General features: G+C 36.2%; 1 protein-coding gene across 3 annotated transcripts in view; it reads left to right on the forward strand.

Moving 5' to 3' along the window:
- RUNX1T1 (RUNX1 translocation partner 1) overlaps positions 1–18,699 on the forward strand; it is a 176,136-nt gene extending 157,437 nt beyond the window's left edge. For all 3 annotated transcript variants that reach the window (XM_027856963.1, XM_027856964.1, XM_027856965.1), the window contains 2 exons: positions 1,501–1,691; positions 17,159–18,699. In XM_027856963.1, coding sequence (XP_027712764.1) covers positions 1,501–1,691; positions 17,159–17,434 — 467 coding nt within the window. In that variant the 3' untranslated portion in view covers positions 17,435–18,699. The remainder of the gene's footprint in view (positions 1–1,500; positions 1,692–17,158) is intronic.
- The last annotated feature ends 416 nt before the right edge of the window (positions 18,700–19,115 follow it).

Below are 19,115 nucleotides of genomic sequence, written 5' to 3' on the forward strand. Positions count from 1 at the left end.
TGTAGTTGTCAGTTGTATGATTGTACATTAGTAGAATCTTTGCACTCTTTCTGTATCTAAAACTGAATAACAAGTTTGACAGCTTGTGTTTTCTTTCAGTCAGATATGAAAGATGTAAAACCTGAACATTTTCTCGTATGGTACAATGCTGTGATAAAGCATGTTGTATTGTAAGCAAGTTAACGAAAGAAAATGTAGGTGTTTGCTTGAGTAGTGCAATGATTATTTAAAATTTGAAAATGGAAAACACAAGTCAGAAAGCAATGGTAAATTTCAAAATCTTCCTATTATATAGATTGTGTATACCCCCCCCTTAATAACTCTCAGGAAATGATTACAGAAGAAGTAAAGCTATAGTGTCTGTTTCATCATTGATTTTCTTTAAAAGGTCTGCATTAACCTAATTGCTATTATGAGTTACCTTTTCAGTATTCTCTATTTCACTCTTCAACTAGCAGAATAATTGGAATGGGTTTTAAAGGAGATTGTACATACACACACACACACACACACACACACGGTTTGATGTGTGTTAGGGAGCGTATATATGCACACGTACATAATTAATATATACATATATTTACACATATTTCCTCTCTGTTTTGATAAGTGTACAAAGAAATAGGCTATTTAAAAATTTTTATATTATTATTTTTTTGTTTTTTTACATTGCCTGAAATTCCCCCTTTACCCTCTCAGAATGCCATCTCATACAATAAAGACTATTTTTTAAAGAAAAAGAGATAAAAGGGGAAAAATCAACAAAAACAATGAATATATTGAAGAGTTTGATATCTAAAAGATTTTACACACACACACACACACACACACACACACCTGACAGAAATATATAAGTAAAAGGCATTCCTTGATAGGCAAGTGGTCAAATAATATGAGCAAACAGTTCTCAAAAGAAGAATTAGAAACTATTAATAATCATGTGAAAAAATGTTTCAACTTTGTTTTCTATTATACCAGTAACTTATAAAAATTACAATATGAGGAATACCAGAAGTATAAAGTAGGGACTCCCAGACTCCCCAGTAGTCCTTAATAACTGGCATGTTCATTTTGTATTCAAGAAATAATAAATGCTCATAAGAGATTAGTCTACCTGCTCTAGGTGACCGAAAGTTTGAAGCAGCTCCATTAGGGAGATTAAACATTGATATTATGGACCAAAAACTGATCTCACTTTTGTTTGCTGTAGAGTGAAAAGAAAATGTTCATGTGTTTAGAAAACAAAATGATATTGTTGAGTCCAATGGATAAAATATCACAGAGAAATTCCGGTGGCTTTTCATAGGATTGTTTCTCAATCTCAAAATCGAGGGAAAATATCAGTTTTTAGAGCTTTGTGGAATCTTGATACAACTAGAAATGTGTAACCCTCAGATGACTCGCAGTATGATTTGCATAGTACTCCTTCATAGATAGCCATAATCCAAATTGCTGTGCTGATTTGCAGTCTTTCCCTTTGGGGGTTTTGTTTCTTTGTAGAGGAAGCAGTCAATGAGGTGAAACGTCAAGCTATGACTGAGTTGCAAAAGGCTGTGTCAGAGGCAGAGCGGAAGGCCCATGACATGATCACTTCAGAAAGAGCAAAGATGGAGCGAACAGTTGCAGAAGCAAAGAGGCAGGCCGCTGAGGATGCCCTGGCCGTTATCAACCAACAGGAAGATTCAAGTGAGGTAAGACTTTAGTTGGAACCTTGAAAATGGCCCATTACCCAAGGTCTTGAAGAGAAGAAGCTTTACGATGATGTTTTGTAGCTTGAATTTGGGTATCCATTGAGGTCACAACTGCAAATATGTGTTGGTTTCCCTGTCTTGGTCTGACAGTGTATTTAAAATTTTGAGAAAGTTTGACCATGCAACTTGGATATGAATATCAAAGACCAAATGCTGACTGCCACTTGTTTTTGTTAACTATCTGAAATAATACGCAAATTTGTTCACAAATTAATTCATTTTGTTGTTTCGTATTTGCATTGATAAGACTGGATTTTGGTTAACTTCCATAAATTTCCCAATAACTCAATCTAGATTAGATCTCTGTGTTTGTGTATGTCTTCGTACCAAAAAGAAATCTAATAATAGAGATGCTTGGTATAGTATTAGGTTCTCAAAAGATAAGTGAATCAAGTGCTGAAGATGAACATTTTCCTTGATTTGGATGTTTTATGTCAGCTACAGGGATTATATGTGAGCTTAAGGGTGTAGTGAACAACATCTGGTAGGAAGAAGATAAAGTCAAAGAATGATAAAGAATAAGATTGGAATGAAATGGTAAACCTCTCTGTAGACTTGACAAAGACAAGGAGCTTTAAAACTCTGTATGGGAGAGAGAGACATATGGCAGTGTGTGCAACAGGAACTTAGTGATGAAAGAATAATATAGTTACTGCTCGTACTGAAGTGTTTGGGGTAAAATGAAAGTTCATTACGTTTAAATGAAGACCTGAAAAAAATGGGGAGCCTAATGAAATATTAAAATTGGTATACTATTAAAAAGGTCCCTCTAGTCTAACTCTAATAACATTTTTGCTTCAATTAAATATTTCCAAGTGATCTCACACACATTCTTTATTTCCATATTCTTTGTAATAACCCTTATGATGATCCTTTTTAGTAGGATGTTGCCATCAGAAAGTATTACTCTCATAAACTGTTGTTCTTGTACAGTGATTTATATATTTATATATATAATGGACCTAATTGCCTAGATGGCATTATCACAAGGACCTAGGAACTGTGGGTGTATAATATAGTGTATAAAACTGTGCTTTTTTTGTATTTTGTACAGCAATCAGAGCAATCTAGTAAAATGCTGTAGTCAAGAGTTGACTACAGCCCCATGAAGGAGCAGCTTCAGTTAAAAGAGCACGATTAGCTAGTCACACCAAGCTGAACTAGCAAAAAGCTTGAACTGATAAATCAATGGCTTGCTACAATACATATCTATAATTTGAGAGAGAGAGTAAGGATTTAATTTGTACCAGGCTTCTCTAGAGATGAAAGACCCCGCGGGATCACGAGATGCCTAGAGTTTCTATTTAATGTGTAGCAGATGAATAACAAGGAGACAAAAGGAATTGATTTTCAACATCTGAAAGTTTCTCAGGAAAAGAGAGACGAGGGGAAGTTTATCTACCCTTTAACTACTGACTATTCCATTGCTGAATTAAACCAGACATAAATTCAATTTTATTGACATCTTGTAGCTAAGATATTCAGGAACTTTGTTTTTATTTTTTTATTAGCTTCTTTGAGGAGAAATGTCTTGCTCTATGTTACAGCAGTAATTCTGTGGTACACTGTTGTTGTTATTAAAACGTTATCACTTTCATGGGTACCCTTAGGATCACTATAAATGTTAAAAATATTTTGGAGGACACAAAAGTGTCTAAGAAGAAACTGAATTAGGTTCTTGCATTCTCAAAGTAACATGTTATCTCCTTTCAGGGTTCATGGGTTTCCTCCAGCCCCAAATTATGGACAAAAGAATACATAACCATGTGTTGTGTAGTGTAAAGAGTACACTGGAAGTCAAAGGGTGTTGATTCTAACCTAGCCTCTGCAGCTAGCTAATTGTGAGACAAATCACAATCAGTTCACCTCTGGGCTCCACAGTTACCTCCTATGTAAAGTGAGGAGGTTTAACTGGGTGAACTGTAAGGCCACTCCCCTCTAGAGCCTATGACACGTAGTACGTGACCTCCATAACACTATTTCTTAATGCTGATGTTTCATGGAATGACTGAAAAAGTAACGGAGGATCACTGTTTTGTTGTTTTTTTTTTCCTCTGAGTACTTCTGCACTATGATTCTTTTTTCTTGTTGGAAACCTTCAGTAAGAATTAGTTGTTCCTAAAAGAATATGAGCTTCTTGAGGGGAAAACTGTTTGTTTTTGTTCTTGCATCCCAGGCATCTAGCATACTGCCTCAGCACTTAATAAATATTTGTTTAATAAATTAATCCTTTGAGCTACCACTCTATTCTTTCTCATGACTTCTGCAAAATTTAGTGCCTCTTAGGCTCTATACTTTTAATTCCTTGGATGATATCAAGTCCCATTTCCTTCATTTTTCTCAAAGGCTATTTTTGTTGATGCTTAGACCAATACTTGTCATTTTGGTCCAGACATACCCATACTGCTTTGCTGGCACGTGCTTTACCTTCGTTTTGATAGCATGCCTCTACCTGTTTGCCATTTGCTAAGTGCTTGTACCTAATACAGAAGTGGGAGCCTGACTAAATAAATAGTGTCAGGGGACATTGAAAGTACATACACAGAATGTAACTATTTTATGATACTTAGTACTGTGTTTGTCATGGCACCTTGTGTATGGAGTCACTTAAATATTGCTGATGTTAAATATTGAGAGGAGAACATGACTTACAGACATGTTTCAAGGTTTACTTTAAAAAAATTTCTATGTACGTTCTAAAACGTTTCCCACTTACCTCAAATGATATAATATTTCAAAAAACCACTTAGCACAGTGTCTGGCACATAGCAGGCAGTATCTCAAATGCTTATTCCCATCCTCTTCTTACTTAGGATTGACATGCCCCTTGTGTGGTGATTTATCAACATACTGAATAATGGCTTTCTTAGGGTTTTCAAACTTCACAACCATAGGAAGCAAGATTTTCATTTTGACATTTGTGGATGATTATTTAATTTGTGGTTGTTCAGTCACTCTGACTCTTTCTTATCTCAATTGGGGTTTTTCTTTGTAAAGATACTGCAGTGGTTGGTTGTTTCCTTTTCCAGCTCATTTTACAGATGAGGAAATTGAGGCAAAGAGGGTTGAGTAACTTGCCAAGGGACACACAGCTAGCAAGTATCTGAGGCCAAATTTGAACTCGGGAAGATGAGTCTTCCTAACTCTAGGCCTAGCACTCTATCCACTGCACCACTTAACTCCCCAATTATTTGATTAATAGACATCAAAGTTAGCAAAGGAAAGAAGAGAATTTGTACCCTAAGCCTGTAATGTTATAAACTGGATCTATTTCTTACCAGAAGAAAATTAATTACCTTTAAAATGACTAGATTTCCAAGTAGGTAGGTGGCACAATGAATAGAGCACCAGCCCTAAATTCAGGAGGACTTGAGTTCAAATCTGGACTCAGACACTTGACACTTAGCTAGCTGTGTAATCCTGGGCAGGTCACTTAACCTGATTGCCTTGCCCCCGCCCCCCCAAAAAAGAAAAAAAGCCTAGATTTCCTTCCTTCCTCATCATTATTAGAAGCCTCAGTTTTCTCATCTGCAAAGTAGGTTGGGAGAGAGGGGGAAGGGATGTTGTCCAGGGTTATCATAGGCCTGAAATAGAATATTCAGTACATGAAAAACACTTTGAAAACCTGTCGAATGCTGTTAAAAAATATGGATTCTGCTACATTTGGAAGGAAAGGTGTGATGTTATGAAACCCCACAAACATTAACAAGTAGAGGTCAGGTCAAGAAAATAGGAAGATGGAATCTACTTCCCATAGGATTGTGAAAAGTCTATATATAGGATCAATAAGAAATGCAATATGGACAGGAAAGTCAGCAGCCAGATTATAGAAAGCCTTAAAAATGACACCACTTTGTGCTCCACCAAACATTTTCATCTCTCTCATATGGTAATTTTATTTTTCTACTTAAAACTACCTAAGTGTCTTTTTCCATTAAACTACTTGGTGATCTTAAATTAGTCCTCCAGCTTGCTTTGGCCCTGTAGTTCATTAGTCATTGAGAAGGATTGTGAATAAGAAAGTAACCAATAAATTACCCCTATGCAGCAACAGAAGTGGTGTTCTTTCAGATTGACTTTGTGTCCCCACTGCTTTGATTGGAAGTGGGACCTCAACCAAAGAACCAAAGATAAACTATACTGCACCAGTAGACAGCTGTGAGTTTGGAGTCACCAGATTGATGTGTACGTTCAGCAGTAAAACCATCACCTTCCAGCCTCCATTTACAAAGAGATGAACTGAACATGGGCTACCCAAGAATGGCAATTCAGTGGTCCTTCTGAAATAGAGGCATTGAGCAAATACATCACCTTAACATTACCAGAGGCTGCTAAGTACTGATAGTGGGAACAAGTGACCTAAAGTTAAGTAATTTACACTTACTTCAAGGATCAAAGGACTGATACCCAGTGGATTCCAGGGACTGTAGAAAACTGCATGGAAATAGATGACTTCTTTAGACTTGGTAATGAAGAACTTTACAAGGTAGGACCTGGTCAGGTGTTTACAAATCTATTTATTGTAGGCAATTTGAAGTTAAAATAGAACCTAGGGAAAAAAGAGTTTTTATATTCTGTAGCACTAACATTAAACATATATAATTAATTTCTTGTGTGTGTTTCACAAATAAATACGTACACACTTAACCATTATTTATTAAAAAAAAAAAACTCTGCACATAAGGCAGCACGCTAGGTGGTGGGGATATTGTGCTCTTCCCTTCCCCCTACACATGCATGCGTGCGCGCACACACACACGCATGCATACACAGAGAAGAATGAAACAATTCCTACTCACAAGAAGAATACATTCTAAAAGAAAAAATACATATAAATAAAAAGAGAACAAATGCAAATAAATACAAGGTAGTTAGGGGGAGAGGGCACTAGCAGTTGTGAGAATTAAGAACACAAGGTAGTGTTTGTGCTGTACTTTTAATAGAGGGTTGTGTTTTTTTGTTTTTTGGGATTTTTTTCTGAGCTGGAGCTGAGGGTTGAGAGCATATTCCAGGCATGGAACAGCCTGTACCAAGAGTATAGAAATGGAAGGTGTAGTGCTGTGTGTGAGGAAGAGAGAAGAGGACAGTTTGGTTGGATTGTAAAACATATTTGGGGAAGTAATATAGAATGAGTCTGGAAAGATAGATTGACTCTGTTGATGGACTTTAAACACTAAATACATTTTCTGTTTTATCCAGGAAGCTTATGGGGAGCCGTTGAAGTTTGAGTAGGGGAGTCACATCATCAGATGTATGCTTAGGGGCTCTTTGGCAGCTGTATAGAAGATAGTTTAGAGTCAGGAAAGACTTGAGGCAGAAACTTGATAAGAATCAAATTATGAAATACAAATGTAGTGGAATTCTGTTATGCTGAGAAATGATGAAGAGGACAGTTTATTTTAATGGGAAAATTTATGTGAACAAATACAGGGTAAAATAAATTAGAACCAGTAGAACAATTTATATAATAACAGCTTATAAAGACAAAGAACTTTGAAACACTTAAATCTTGTCTATGCAATGACCGACCATGATTCAGAAGACCCACGATGAAACATGCTACCTACTTCTTGACTGATGATGGACTCAGGCTACAGATTGTGATAGGTATTTTTTGGACATGGCCAGAGGAAGGAAAATGGAGAAGGAAATGAATGGTAAAGCACTCCAACATCTTTGCCAAGAAAACCTCATGGATAGTATGGTCCATGGGTCAGAAAGAGTTGGACAGTACTGAATGACTGAAAAACAGTTGTTTTACTTGACTGTGAGTATATATGATAAGGGTTTTGTTTTTCTTTTTCAACAGGAGGAAGAAGGAAGAAACAGATTTTTGTTAATGGAAAAATAATTTTTAATTTTAAAGAAGATTAGATAGTAAACAGACTTTTGCTATCATGAAACTTGCAGTCTACTCAGGGTCTGCCATGTTTTGTACCCATTCTCATTCATAAGGTACCAATGAGAATATGGATGTGTTGAAGAATTAGAGAGAGTGATGTCTGTCAGACTGTATGTTCTAGAAAGGAAATAGTATGGTGCTCTGCATACAATAGATATCTAATAAATATTTGAATTAAATCTTATAGCCATTTGTGTGTATGATGAGTACATAACTTGGGCTACAAAAGGGCTAGTTTGACTTTGAGTTTCAGGGAGGACATAATGGCTTTGGAGACTCTAGTTCATCAATGTCCTTAAAATGTAGAAAATTTAAAAAAATTTCCTTTCTTATGATTTTCTTGGCATTGAAGGTATTCAAACAAAAAATTAGATGGCTGATTTTTAGAGATGTTTTATACAGATTCTCCAAATCTGGTATGAAGTTGCATGAGATGATTTATGGTATATCTCATAACTGACATTTTGTTATTTTACCACATCAGCTATAATAGAGCCTTGGTTCAGGACCCAGGTACCTGTTGATTGAATGAATAAGTATGTTGCTGTATGTGTGGCAGAGTCCACCCAATTCTGCAATTCCTCCATCCTGATTTTGTCCTATGGGTGATGAGTTGTGTGTACTCATATTTTATTGAAATATAGAAGAATTAGTTCCTCAATAGGTGCTAATCTTGAAGAGCAGCTAAATTCATCACAATAATTTGGCTGCAAAGCTTTAGAAGTTGTCTTTCCAAACTACACATGTTGACCATCTCTCCCCCTCCAGATAAACTAGTCATTGTATTAGTCAGTTACCGAGTCCACTGTGAGAAAGTGGAAAGACATTGGTCTTAGAATCAGATTTCATTCGTTTAATCTCTCTGGGTCCCAGTTTCCAGATCCCTACCTGCTCTGTCTAATATCACAGAGTTGTTTGATGAACCTTTAAGCCCTATGTAAATGTGAGCCATTATTATTTTAGGAGCCTTTTTTTAAAAGGAGAAACTGCAAGCAAACTCCATGAGACTAAGGATTATTTCATTATTTATGTTTGTATTATATGAATGCCTATCACTGTGCCTGGTACATAGTAAGTGCTTTAATGAATGCCTGTCTTATTGATAGTAGTGCACATAACAGTTCATTCCATAGGGAGTTTTCTTTGGGAATACACATATTCAACTAAGAAGGATGAATGTATTTATATTTCCCTAAAATTTCATCAATATTCTAAATTGGATTCCTATGACATACCTGCATGCCTTCTTCCTTTATAGGTTAGGTGTGCTGGCATCTTAAAAGATCATAGTTTTGGTACAAGATAACCAGAAGCTGTGGACTCTAGAAGGGCAGTTTTATCAAAGAAGCCAGAAGCCTTATCCCAAGTTCAGGAACCCCCAGCAGAGATATGACTTAAGGGTAAAAAACAGAGGAAACAAGAACACTGTAGTACCCTAACACCTAAACTTAAGGCCCCACTTACTTTCAGACTCATGAGGTATCGAAATTGCAGTTGTGATGACATTCTTTTAGGAGCAATGAAAATGAGAGTTGCCAGTATGAAGCAAAGATATGAAGAAAAACACCCTTGATATAGTATACTGGAAAGAGTATTGGTTTGGTATTAGAGAAGCTGGGTCATGTAATGTAAATGACTACTTATGCCTGTTTCTTCGTTTTTAAAGTGAGGGGACTAGAGTAGTAACTTCTAAGGTCCCTTCAAGCTCTCAATCCATGAGCCTGGGTGATGCCTTAGTACAAAAAGACTTAAGCTGTCACTTTAAATTTCATGAGAAGTAGGTGAGCTTTCTGTATTTAGCTCATCTGAGCAGTTACTAGGAGACCTGGGCTATGCTGTTGTCCATCTGATTCATAGCTCAGCTCATTCCAATTTATTTTGTGACTTGGGCCCATTTTACATGTATCTTCCATGACTACAAGAGATAATTAAACATTTGAGGAATGTGTGCCTTTGATCAGTGGGTAAGAAATGGGCCCAATAAAATTTGTTCTCAATCTATTCACAATGTTGATCTGTTTCAGAGATGCTGGTTGACATAGTGGATAGAGTAATGAACGGTCTTGAAGTCAGGAAGGCATAATTTTAAATTCTACTTCTAATAATTACTTTTATGATTCTGGGCAGGTCACATAATTCTCCAAGTCTCAGGTTCCTTTTTTTTTTAAAGTAGGACTAATGCCTTTAGTATATATGTCACAGGGCTGTGATAGATCTCAAATGAGAAAATATGAAGTGCTTTGCAATCTTTAAAGCTCCATATAAATGTCAATCGGTTTTATTTCAATTAGTCACATGGTTCCTTGGTAGGCAGAGAGGAAGATTTAGTTGGTTAGGTTTACATTCTCATCTCTTATTTGGGGCCAGACTGTCATTATAATTACGTTTACATGAGTATGCTGTGCATATTGTTACCTTGATTTTGTTTACTTCACTGCACTGAATTTTTTCTATTCATGATTTCTTAAACTGCAATAATTATATTCATTTTCTTATTCCCTATCAATGAGCATTTACTTTGTTTCCAATTATTTGTTACAATAAAACATGTTGCTAGGAATATTTCAGTGTATATAGAAACTTTTTAATCTTTGACCCCTTTAGGATATATGGAAGCAGTGGGATTTCTGAAGCAAATGACATTTTAGTTGTTTTCTTAGGATAATGCCAAATTGATTTCCAGAGAGGTTGAAAAAAATTCACAGCTCCACCAATGATGTATTTAGTGTGTCTGTCTTTTCCCATTTAATGTGGTCTATTTGTTATCTTTTCAAATTTGCTAGGTGTTAGGTAAAACCTCAAATGTATTTTCATTTGCATTTTGCTCAGTTATTAGTGATTTGGAACAATCTTTCATGTAGTTGTTAACAATGTGAATTTCTTTTGAAAACTGTTCATCATTTGATGGTGACTCTTATATTCGTGTTCAATTCCCTTGGATATATCAATGCTCTTTGATAGGGTTTTTGTTTGTTTGTTTTGGACAATCGATAGTTCCCCTTTTATCCTGGTTGTATTGATTTGTTTATGTAAAAGCCTTTCAATTTCATAGAATCAAAATTTTTTTTTCTGATGATAGATTTTGTTTGGTAAAGGAGCTTCCCCTAGGCTATGAAAAAGTTCTCATTCAATTCTTTTTTTTTTTTCATTTCTCCTTTTTGGGGGGATAGAGATAGCCATTAATATTTAGGTTGTGTGCATTTTGAGCTGTTGTGGTATATGTTGTAAAGAGTTAGTCAAAACCCATTTTTTTAATACTACTTTGTTGTTTTCCCAGTAGTTCTTGCCAGAGAATTCTTCTCCATGTAATTTGTAATCTTCAGTTTATTGAAGTCAGTTATTTCATCTGCTTTTTTTTTTTAATCAGTGACAGTGGTTTTGATGATTACCACTTTGTAATATAAGTTGATGTTTGGAAGTACTTTTCCCATGTCACTTATACCTTTCCCACTGTTATTACTAGTAAGTGATAGAGCTTTTCGTTCTTCTTAATGAATGTTACTTTGTCTAGTTCTATAATTTGATTAGTTTAATACTAAATTTGCAAATTAATTTTCATTTACTTTTATTATATTCATGTAGCCCAACCTTGAGCCATGAATATCACTCCAAATATTCTAAACCTTTCATCACTTTCTTAAAGTGTGATTTATAATTGTGCTTATATAAGCTTGGTTTATAATCATATTTATATAAGGCATATTGACTGGTGTTGTATCCATTTTGTGGTTTCTTTGAGATTTCCCTTTCCATTATTTCTGTCTGAATTTTGTTATTGCTATTGAGGCATTATTTTGTATTGTGCTCATTTACTGAAGCTTTTTATTGTCTCAGTAAGTTCCTTTGCTGTGTCTCCAGAGTTGTCTGTATTCTATGCCTATGATTATGTCTTTAATTTCTTTCTCTTTTCATTGCTAACATTAGTGTTTTTAGAACTATTTCATAACAATGGGGGAAAGGAGCCATCCTTGCTTTAAGTCTAAATTTTGTAGGGTTATTAGCATCAAGTGAGTGTTAGATTTTGTTAAAGTCTTTTCCCCCTCTGCATTTCTGGATGTAATCATGTGGTTTGGAGTGTTTTTTTTTTTTTTTTGCTTTAAAATGATTAATTATGTTAATTGTTTCCTAATGTTGAATTATCCATCCATCCCTGGTATAATTCCTACTTATGGTGGAATTGTTGCTAGTGAATAATTTTTTGTCCGTATATTGCTATAATCTTTTTTACTGGGATTTTAGACATGTTCACTGATATTGCACCATCTTTATAGTCACTTCTGTGAATAGCAAAGTCCTTAGGAACTAATATGATTTGTAGGTGCATCACAGCTGGGTAGCCTTCTTCAATTTGATCTGAATTAAAGCAGTTAGTGGTCTTTATATTTCCCTGCATCCAAGTTACTCTCTACTCAACGTGGTTGCTGTTTGATAATTCCTGTTTACATTCATTTTTAGTTAATCAAGAGCCAAACAGTGATCAAGCAGAGTTTTGCTTGGACCTATTGCTGGTCAATCAGTGACAGCCAGAGTGGTTTGGGTTTAAAGCATGGTCCTTAAGAAAGAAATCTAGCCTGTAAACCCCAAGGTATCTTGTGAAGTTAGAAAGGAAGAAGGAAAGAAAGGAAGAGGGAGCTATATTGCCCAACTGGCCAGTTCCAGTTGGGTTCCCAGTAGAGCAACTTCTACTACTCACAGGTTGTTGTTTGTCCTTCATTCTTGAAGAGGATTATGACATCATGGAGGTGATGCCATGACATGCAAGTGAATTGGATTTAAGTGAGGAAGGGCAGAGCAAGTCACCAGCCTCATTTTCTCCTCCAGAGCCATTTGGGTCCAGGCAGATACACATCAGGACTACTAGAGATGGCCCCAGTTTACTTGGTAGATAGTCTGCAGATTTGCATTGTTGAAGGCCCCAGTCAAATCAGTCAGATTTACCTAACATTGAATTAACTGTTTGAGTCCAGTATTATATTTTCTATTCCAAATGGTAGGATGTTCTTCTCAATACTTAGGTATTCCAGATGTTCCTGATTTGCTATTTGTGGTTCACAGTGTGCTAACTAAAACTTCTTCACCTCTTATAATACAAAGACCTTCTCAGTTAAATGATCTCTCATCCACATAAAAAAGACAATGCACATGAAAAACGTGTCGCCCAGGTAACAACGTTCAGTTGACTGGCAGCATGTTGTATTAGTTCATTAGTATGCATATCTTGAACAGGAAGAGAACTATGCACAGAATTTAATAAATAGGTCAAGGAGGGGCTGGATTACAATTGAGAAGTTGTTCAATGCTTATTATTGAGTGATCTCAAGCTGAACTCCTTCAAAAAGCCCATCTCTTTCACACTACCTAATATTCTCCCAGTGGTACCATATGGTTATGAATCATAAAACAGCATGATCAGAGAAGAATCAGAACTGTAGGTGACCTCAAATGGTAGTGCAAAAACTTGATATTGTAAGGCTGCATCATGTTACTAATGATAGCATGTGTGCAAGATGTGTCGGGAAGACATCATCATGATATTTATGATTGGAAAAGGACATTGCCTGGTTACACAGAGACATTGAACACTGACAGCTAGACAGTTTATACTCACCTTTCGTGTAACACATTGGGTCGACCCTCTTTGGAGGATTTACAGAAAGAGATGGACAAAAATTGTACCTCAAGGGAGAGCACTCACACTGATTTGAACATGGATGCTTTAATTCAAGTCCAAGAACAAATTTTTTTTTTCCTCTTTAAAATTTCAATTGTCCAAGAAGCATTTAAAAGTTAAATAATAGCTTTGGGTGTCCATATTGAAGATTCTGTTAACACATTGATAAATTCATCATCTATTTGTTTCATTGCTCTATCAGAGGTTATAAAAATGTAGTTTTCACCAAATCAAAAAAAAAATTATTCACTCTTTGTTGTACCTTCCATAAAAATGAAATCAAGGGAATAAAAAGACAAGATGTTGGACCACTTTTAGTCCCAGTGGTGGTAAGTTAATATTTTTTTGAAAACTTGAGATAGTACTCTATCGAGGTAAAACTAACCTGAGCCCATGAATCCAGAATCAAAACCAGGTGATGCTAGACAAGAAGTTTGAATTCCCAACAGTTTAACTACCCCCAAACATCTGTTTCTGTATTTGGCGTAATTCCACTTTTTTTTTCCTTTTGTAAAATTGTTCCCATCTTTGAAAACACTTTAAAAAATAAGCAAGTCCCCATTCTGTCTCCTCCCTTTCCCAATTGCCAACACATGCATTTGTAATTACCTGGTTTAGTCTGTGTGTTTAATCAGTTTAAATTGAGAATGCTGTGTACATCTGACTTCAATCTGAAGGAGCTATTGAGTGTTGGGCAGTCACCACCCTTGTATCTGCCAAAATGTACCTCTGCCAAGAAAGGATTGAGCTAACACCAGGATATTTCCTAAAGAAGCCACTTGACTCAGATTAAATATTTAATTTCCTTAAAATACTGGTTTGGATTTAGGTCTCTGTCCTGTAATTGGAATTTTCTGATGTTTAGGAATCTCACTTATTTGTTGGATTTATTCCAGAATCAGCTGGCATTATTCTAAAGTCTTAAATCTCAAGGAAGCAAACTTCATCCTCAGGGCTGAGTGTCATAAGTTGTATGGAAGTGGGGAGAGAAGGAAATTTGAGAAGGCAGAAATCCACATCTCTGTGTTCATTATCAATGCAACATGTTTCAATTAATTTTAAAGAAGAGAGAACTTTTAACTTGCCATTAATAAAGCTGCTTATCAAATGTGTCTCCTTGGAGACTGTATTTTTTTTAAAAGATTAGTTTAATTGAATTTGAATAAAAACTGCAGTTTGTGCCAGTCATGATTATTAATTTTAGTCTTGTTTTTTCTTTATGTGAGATTGACAACCAGACTTCCTTGTAGCTATTTTGAATGAATCAGTGAATGAAAAAGCATTTATTAAATGCTTGCTCTATGTGCAAAGCTCTATGTGCTAAGCACTGGGGTTACAAATAGAAAGATCATTCTGGTTCTCAAGGAGCTTATGCTCTAATTGGGGGAGGCAGTAGATTAAAAACAAAAAAAAATCAGCTGCAGGGAGGAAGGAAAAACTGAGAAGTCTTAAGGGCAGATGGCAAGGCCCAAGGGTATGTAGATTAGGGTCAGTAGGTCAGATGATAGTGCTGGGGGTCTGCAGGGTGTAGAGGAAAGACAGATGGTAAGGCCTGGTGGTCTTCCAATCTTGCCAGAAGGAATAGAGTTGTTGACTCCCATCTCATTCATGCCCTGTGAGCAGTCGAGAAACCCAGATGGATTCTTGGCAGCCCCTGGCAGGAAAAGGGAATAAAGGGAAAAGGCAAGGGGAAAGGCTTCCTTCATAGGGATTGGTCTTCCTATTGCCTCATAGTCCCAGATTTCTGGGACAGCCCAGGGGAAGGGATGAAGGAGACCTGGCACCCCCAGTCATGATGAGTTTTCCCACCACCTATCAATAATTCTACATGAATTAACAGCCATTCTCATTCATCAAGTATTCTATTTTTAATGGACTTTAAATTACTCTAGAGCAGATATTATTAGCCTAAGGTCTGTGATTTTGTTTTTTAAACATATTTTGATAACTATTTCAGTAGAATTGGTTTCCTTTGTATTTAAATTAATTTTGTATTTAAATTTTTTAATTTGTATTTAATTTTATTTTATGCATTTAAAAACATTATTCTGAGAAGGGACCTATAGACTTCACCAGACTGCCAAAGCAGCTCATGACCCCAGAAAAGAATTCATTCTTCATTACTGTGGCCTGAGTTCCTTATGCAGTGAAGTTTTGATCATGTTACATTCCTACTCAAAAAACTTCAGTTGCTCTGTCTTGCCAACATGGTAAAATTCAGACACTACAGAATGGTATTGGGGGCCTCTATTTCATGGATCCAACCATCCTTATTGCTCTCCCATATGTGTCCTAAGATCAGTCAAACTGGTCTGCTTTTCAAAATATTCCCAAGAGTATTTTGGAAGAGGGTTTCCTCTTCACTTTGCTTATGCTTTATCTCTGCCTTGAATGTGGTGGTCCTCCTTCTCCACCTTTCCCCATTTCTACTACCTGTCAGTCCTACCCATCCATTAAGACCTTGTTTAATAGAGACTTCCTTTCAACTTAATAGAATATCTTTCCTACAACCAGCCCTAGAATTTGTGTTCCTTTTGTATGCCCCTTTCCCTAATCTTTATGGGTATTTCTCTTATCTCTCAGTTCAATTTTAAACCCCATAAAGGCCAGGGACTTTGATCTTACTTGTCTCTATATCCTCTGCTCTCTCTAACATGCAGCTGGTGCCTCCAAATTGAAAGGGGGATAAAAATTGTGTACTGTATATGTGTGACTCCTTGGATTCACAACATCACAGAGGCTAGGAGCCACTGATGGTAAACCATCCCTTTGACTTTTATTGACTGACAAAATGTCATGAAGGTGATGATGAACTGCAACAGAATGTCAGTGTCTCAGATTGACGTGCTCTCAGTGACTCTTTAAGCAGTCTTTTACTTCCATAGCCATAGAACATAATAAAACAAACAGAAAAGTGAGTGGGCATCTTTCTCTTGCTTAGTATGATGTTCCTTGTTTTCACCATGACATAGCAACAGGCTGCCTAAGGTCCTACCTGTCATCAGTATTCTGCCTGACATGAAGATTGTCAGGAAATGAGCCAAATGGGATCTGTTAGGGAACATTTATGAGTCAGTTCCTTTGTGGGTCCATTGTGGTGGTGGGTTTTTTTTTCCCTGAAATTGTCAAAGACCTCACAATCTATCCTTTCAGTTCCTAGTCTTTCAGGTTTCTCAAAAGCATTAAGCATATTCTGAGTGGTTTTAAAAATCTTGATAATGCAATGGGAAGGTGCATCAAATACCTAAATACAGCATGGAAAACTAAGCACGAAGACAATTTCATGGCTTGTCTCAACCATTTTCTTTAAAGCAAATTTAAGGACAGAGTTCAAAGTGAAATAGAAAAAAGCTAATGTTGCATCATCTCCATATTATAATGTTGTAGGTTGTGGTTATTTCAGGTCCTAGTTGATTTGTATGAAAGTCTTGAGAAAATAAATTTGTACTCCAGGGGATATATTAAAGGCTGACAGTGATAACATGGAAGACACTACAAGAGAAGCAGTGAGGGGGAAGAGTTAGGGGTATTGTTTGGGATGAATGGAAAGGACATCAGTGTATGCACAGAAAAGCTGGCTTGGGAGGGGGATTTAGCCATTAAAAACTGAAAGAAGTTCACAAAGATTTACTTGATATCAAAATGGATGTTGATAGAAAGTTGAGTTGACCTCTCTGAATGGTTTTTGAGAGGTAGGATAAGGGTAGTGCCAAGGTATTTCACATCTTTTATTGTGCCTGAGAATTTTAAAAAAGCTATGTCATGGAATGTTTGATTGGGAGTAGAATATGTTTGTGTGGATTTTTAAATTTCTTCCCCTCTCTTCTATTTTAGAGTTGCTGGAATTGTGGCCGTAAAGCAAGTGAAACCTGTAGTGGTTGCAACACAGCAAGATACTGCGGCTCCTTTTGCCAGCACAAAGACTGGGAGAAGCACCATCACATCTGTGGACAGACCCTCCAAGCCCAACAGCAGGGAGAGACACCAGCAGTCAGCTCCTCTGTGACTCCCAACAGTGGGGCAGGGAGCCCTATTGACACACCACCAGCAGCCACTCCTAGGTCAACTACCCCTGGCACCCCATCCACCATAGACACAACTCCTCGTTAAAAATGAACTCAGAACTGTTAGAGGAAAACCAACAAAACAAACATGAAACCAATTCTTCATCCTCAGATGCTCAAAGTTGTTGTTGTTTTTCTTTTTTTTAATACTTCAGCAAAAGAGAACTTACTGTATCTTGAGGCAGTAGTAAAAACTAAAACTAAAAAACAAAACAAAAAAAAAAAAAACAGAAGGCCAGTAACGGGTCATAATGACTTATTGTGGATTACAAAGATATCTTTTCTTTAGAGAACTGAAAAGAGAACAGAGAATATAACACAAAATGATAGATTTGACCTCCTCCCTGTTATTTTCCAGTAGCTGGGATTTTAAAACTAGATGACCTCATTAACAGATGCTTTACCAAACAGCAAACCAAGAGATTGCTAATTGCTGTTGAAAGCAAAAATGCTAATATTAAAAAAAAGTCACAATGCTCTTTATAACAATAATGGAAAAAAAAGAGAGAGAGAAAAACCCTCAAGGGCACAAGCATTGGATACAGCAGTAGACATTTTAACAAGAAGATGAATGGCGTCCGTGGGTTACTGACTGAACTTTGAAGACCCGCTACAAAACGCGCAGATGTGCAGCAGATTGGAAGGAGACACAGATGTTCATTTTTTTTCTGTTTCTGAAAAGAAATAATAATATCCAGGTCAACAGAATGAAAAATGAAAGATGATTTGAAGTGGGATGTATGAATACAGCAGCAAAGGGAAAAAAAATGCCATAACACAAAAGGCTCCTTTTTAAAAAAAAAAAAATCTATATCTTTATCTATATACATAAATAAGGGACACAGCCTGCAGCTAATTAGCATTCTGGCAGCTTTGACATCAGCCAGCTGCCCTAAATAACCCTTCATCGTTTCTTCACTTTTGCAAGGTTCCACAGAGTAAGACAATCCGGTCTATTCCAGCTCATTCATTTTATATCGGGAAAAAAAATAATTTTTAAGAAAAAAATGGTGGCTTCAGCTCCAGCCCCTTTCCAAATTTTTTCAACCCCACCCTGTTTGGATTTTTAATTACAAAATAGTAGTTCTCTTGGTGTTAAAACACTTCTGTCCTGTGAGGTTTCCCAATGGTGTTTTTCTTGTAAATGTGTTGGACAAATGTGAAGATGCATTGTAGTTTAACCATATGCCCACATTTAGTCTCTTTATTCCTAGTTGGTGAGAAACCTGTATCTTTCTATGCTGCTTTTATATCTGTATGTATTAGTGATATTTCTCTAGTAGTTTAAAAATAAAAAGACCTTTTTTGGTTGTCCTCAAGAAAAGAAAAGAAAAAAAAGCTATCTTTGGGAGCTGCTATTTCACTCTGTTGTAGGATTTTTTTTTTCCTGAAAACGAGCATGCTTCATGGAATGCTAACATTGGTGTTTTTGTAAGAGGGATGTACATAAATGTATTTTGCACTGTCATAATGACTCCCTAGGCATGCTTTTTTTTGAGCAAACTCATTTTAAATATGCTAGAGCCATTTTGCCAAGTTTAGCTATAGCATAGAGTAGTGGTGGATTTTTTTTCTTTTTCTTTTTTTTTTTTCAAAATTCACTATTAGGGACATTTTTTATAAAATAACAAGATATCCTACTTTTAAAAAAAAGTGCATGCATATCGCTGTAAGGTCGTTTAAGTATTTCTGATTTTTCAAAAAAAAAATAAATAATTAGAGCTCCA

Source organism: Vombatus ursinus, unplaced genomic scaffold (assembly GCF_900497805.2).
Source record: "Vombatus ursinus unplaced genomic scaffold, bare-nosed wombat genome assembly UNPS02011767.1, whole genome shotgun sequence".
Lineage (NCBI taxonomy): Eukaryota > Metazoa > Chordata > Mammalia > Diprotodontia > Vombatidae > Vombatus > Vombatus ursinus.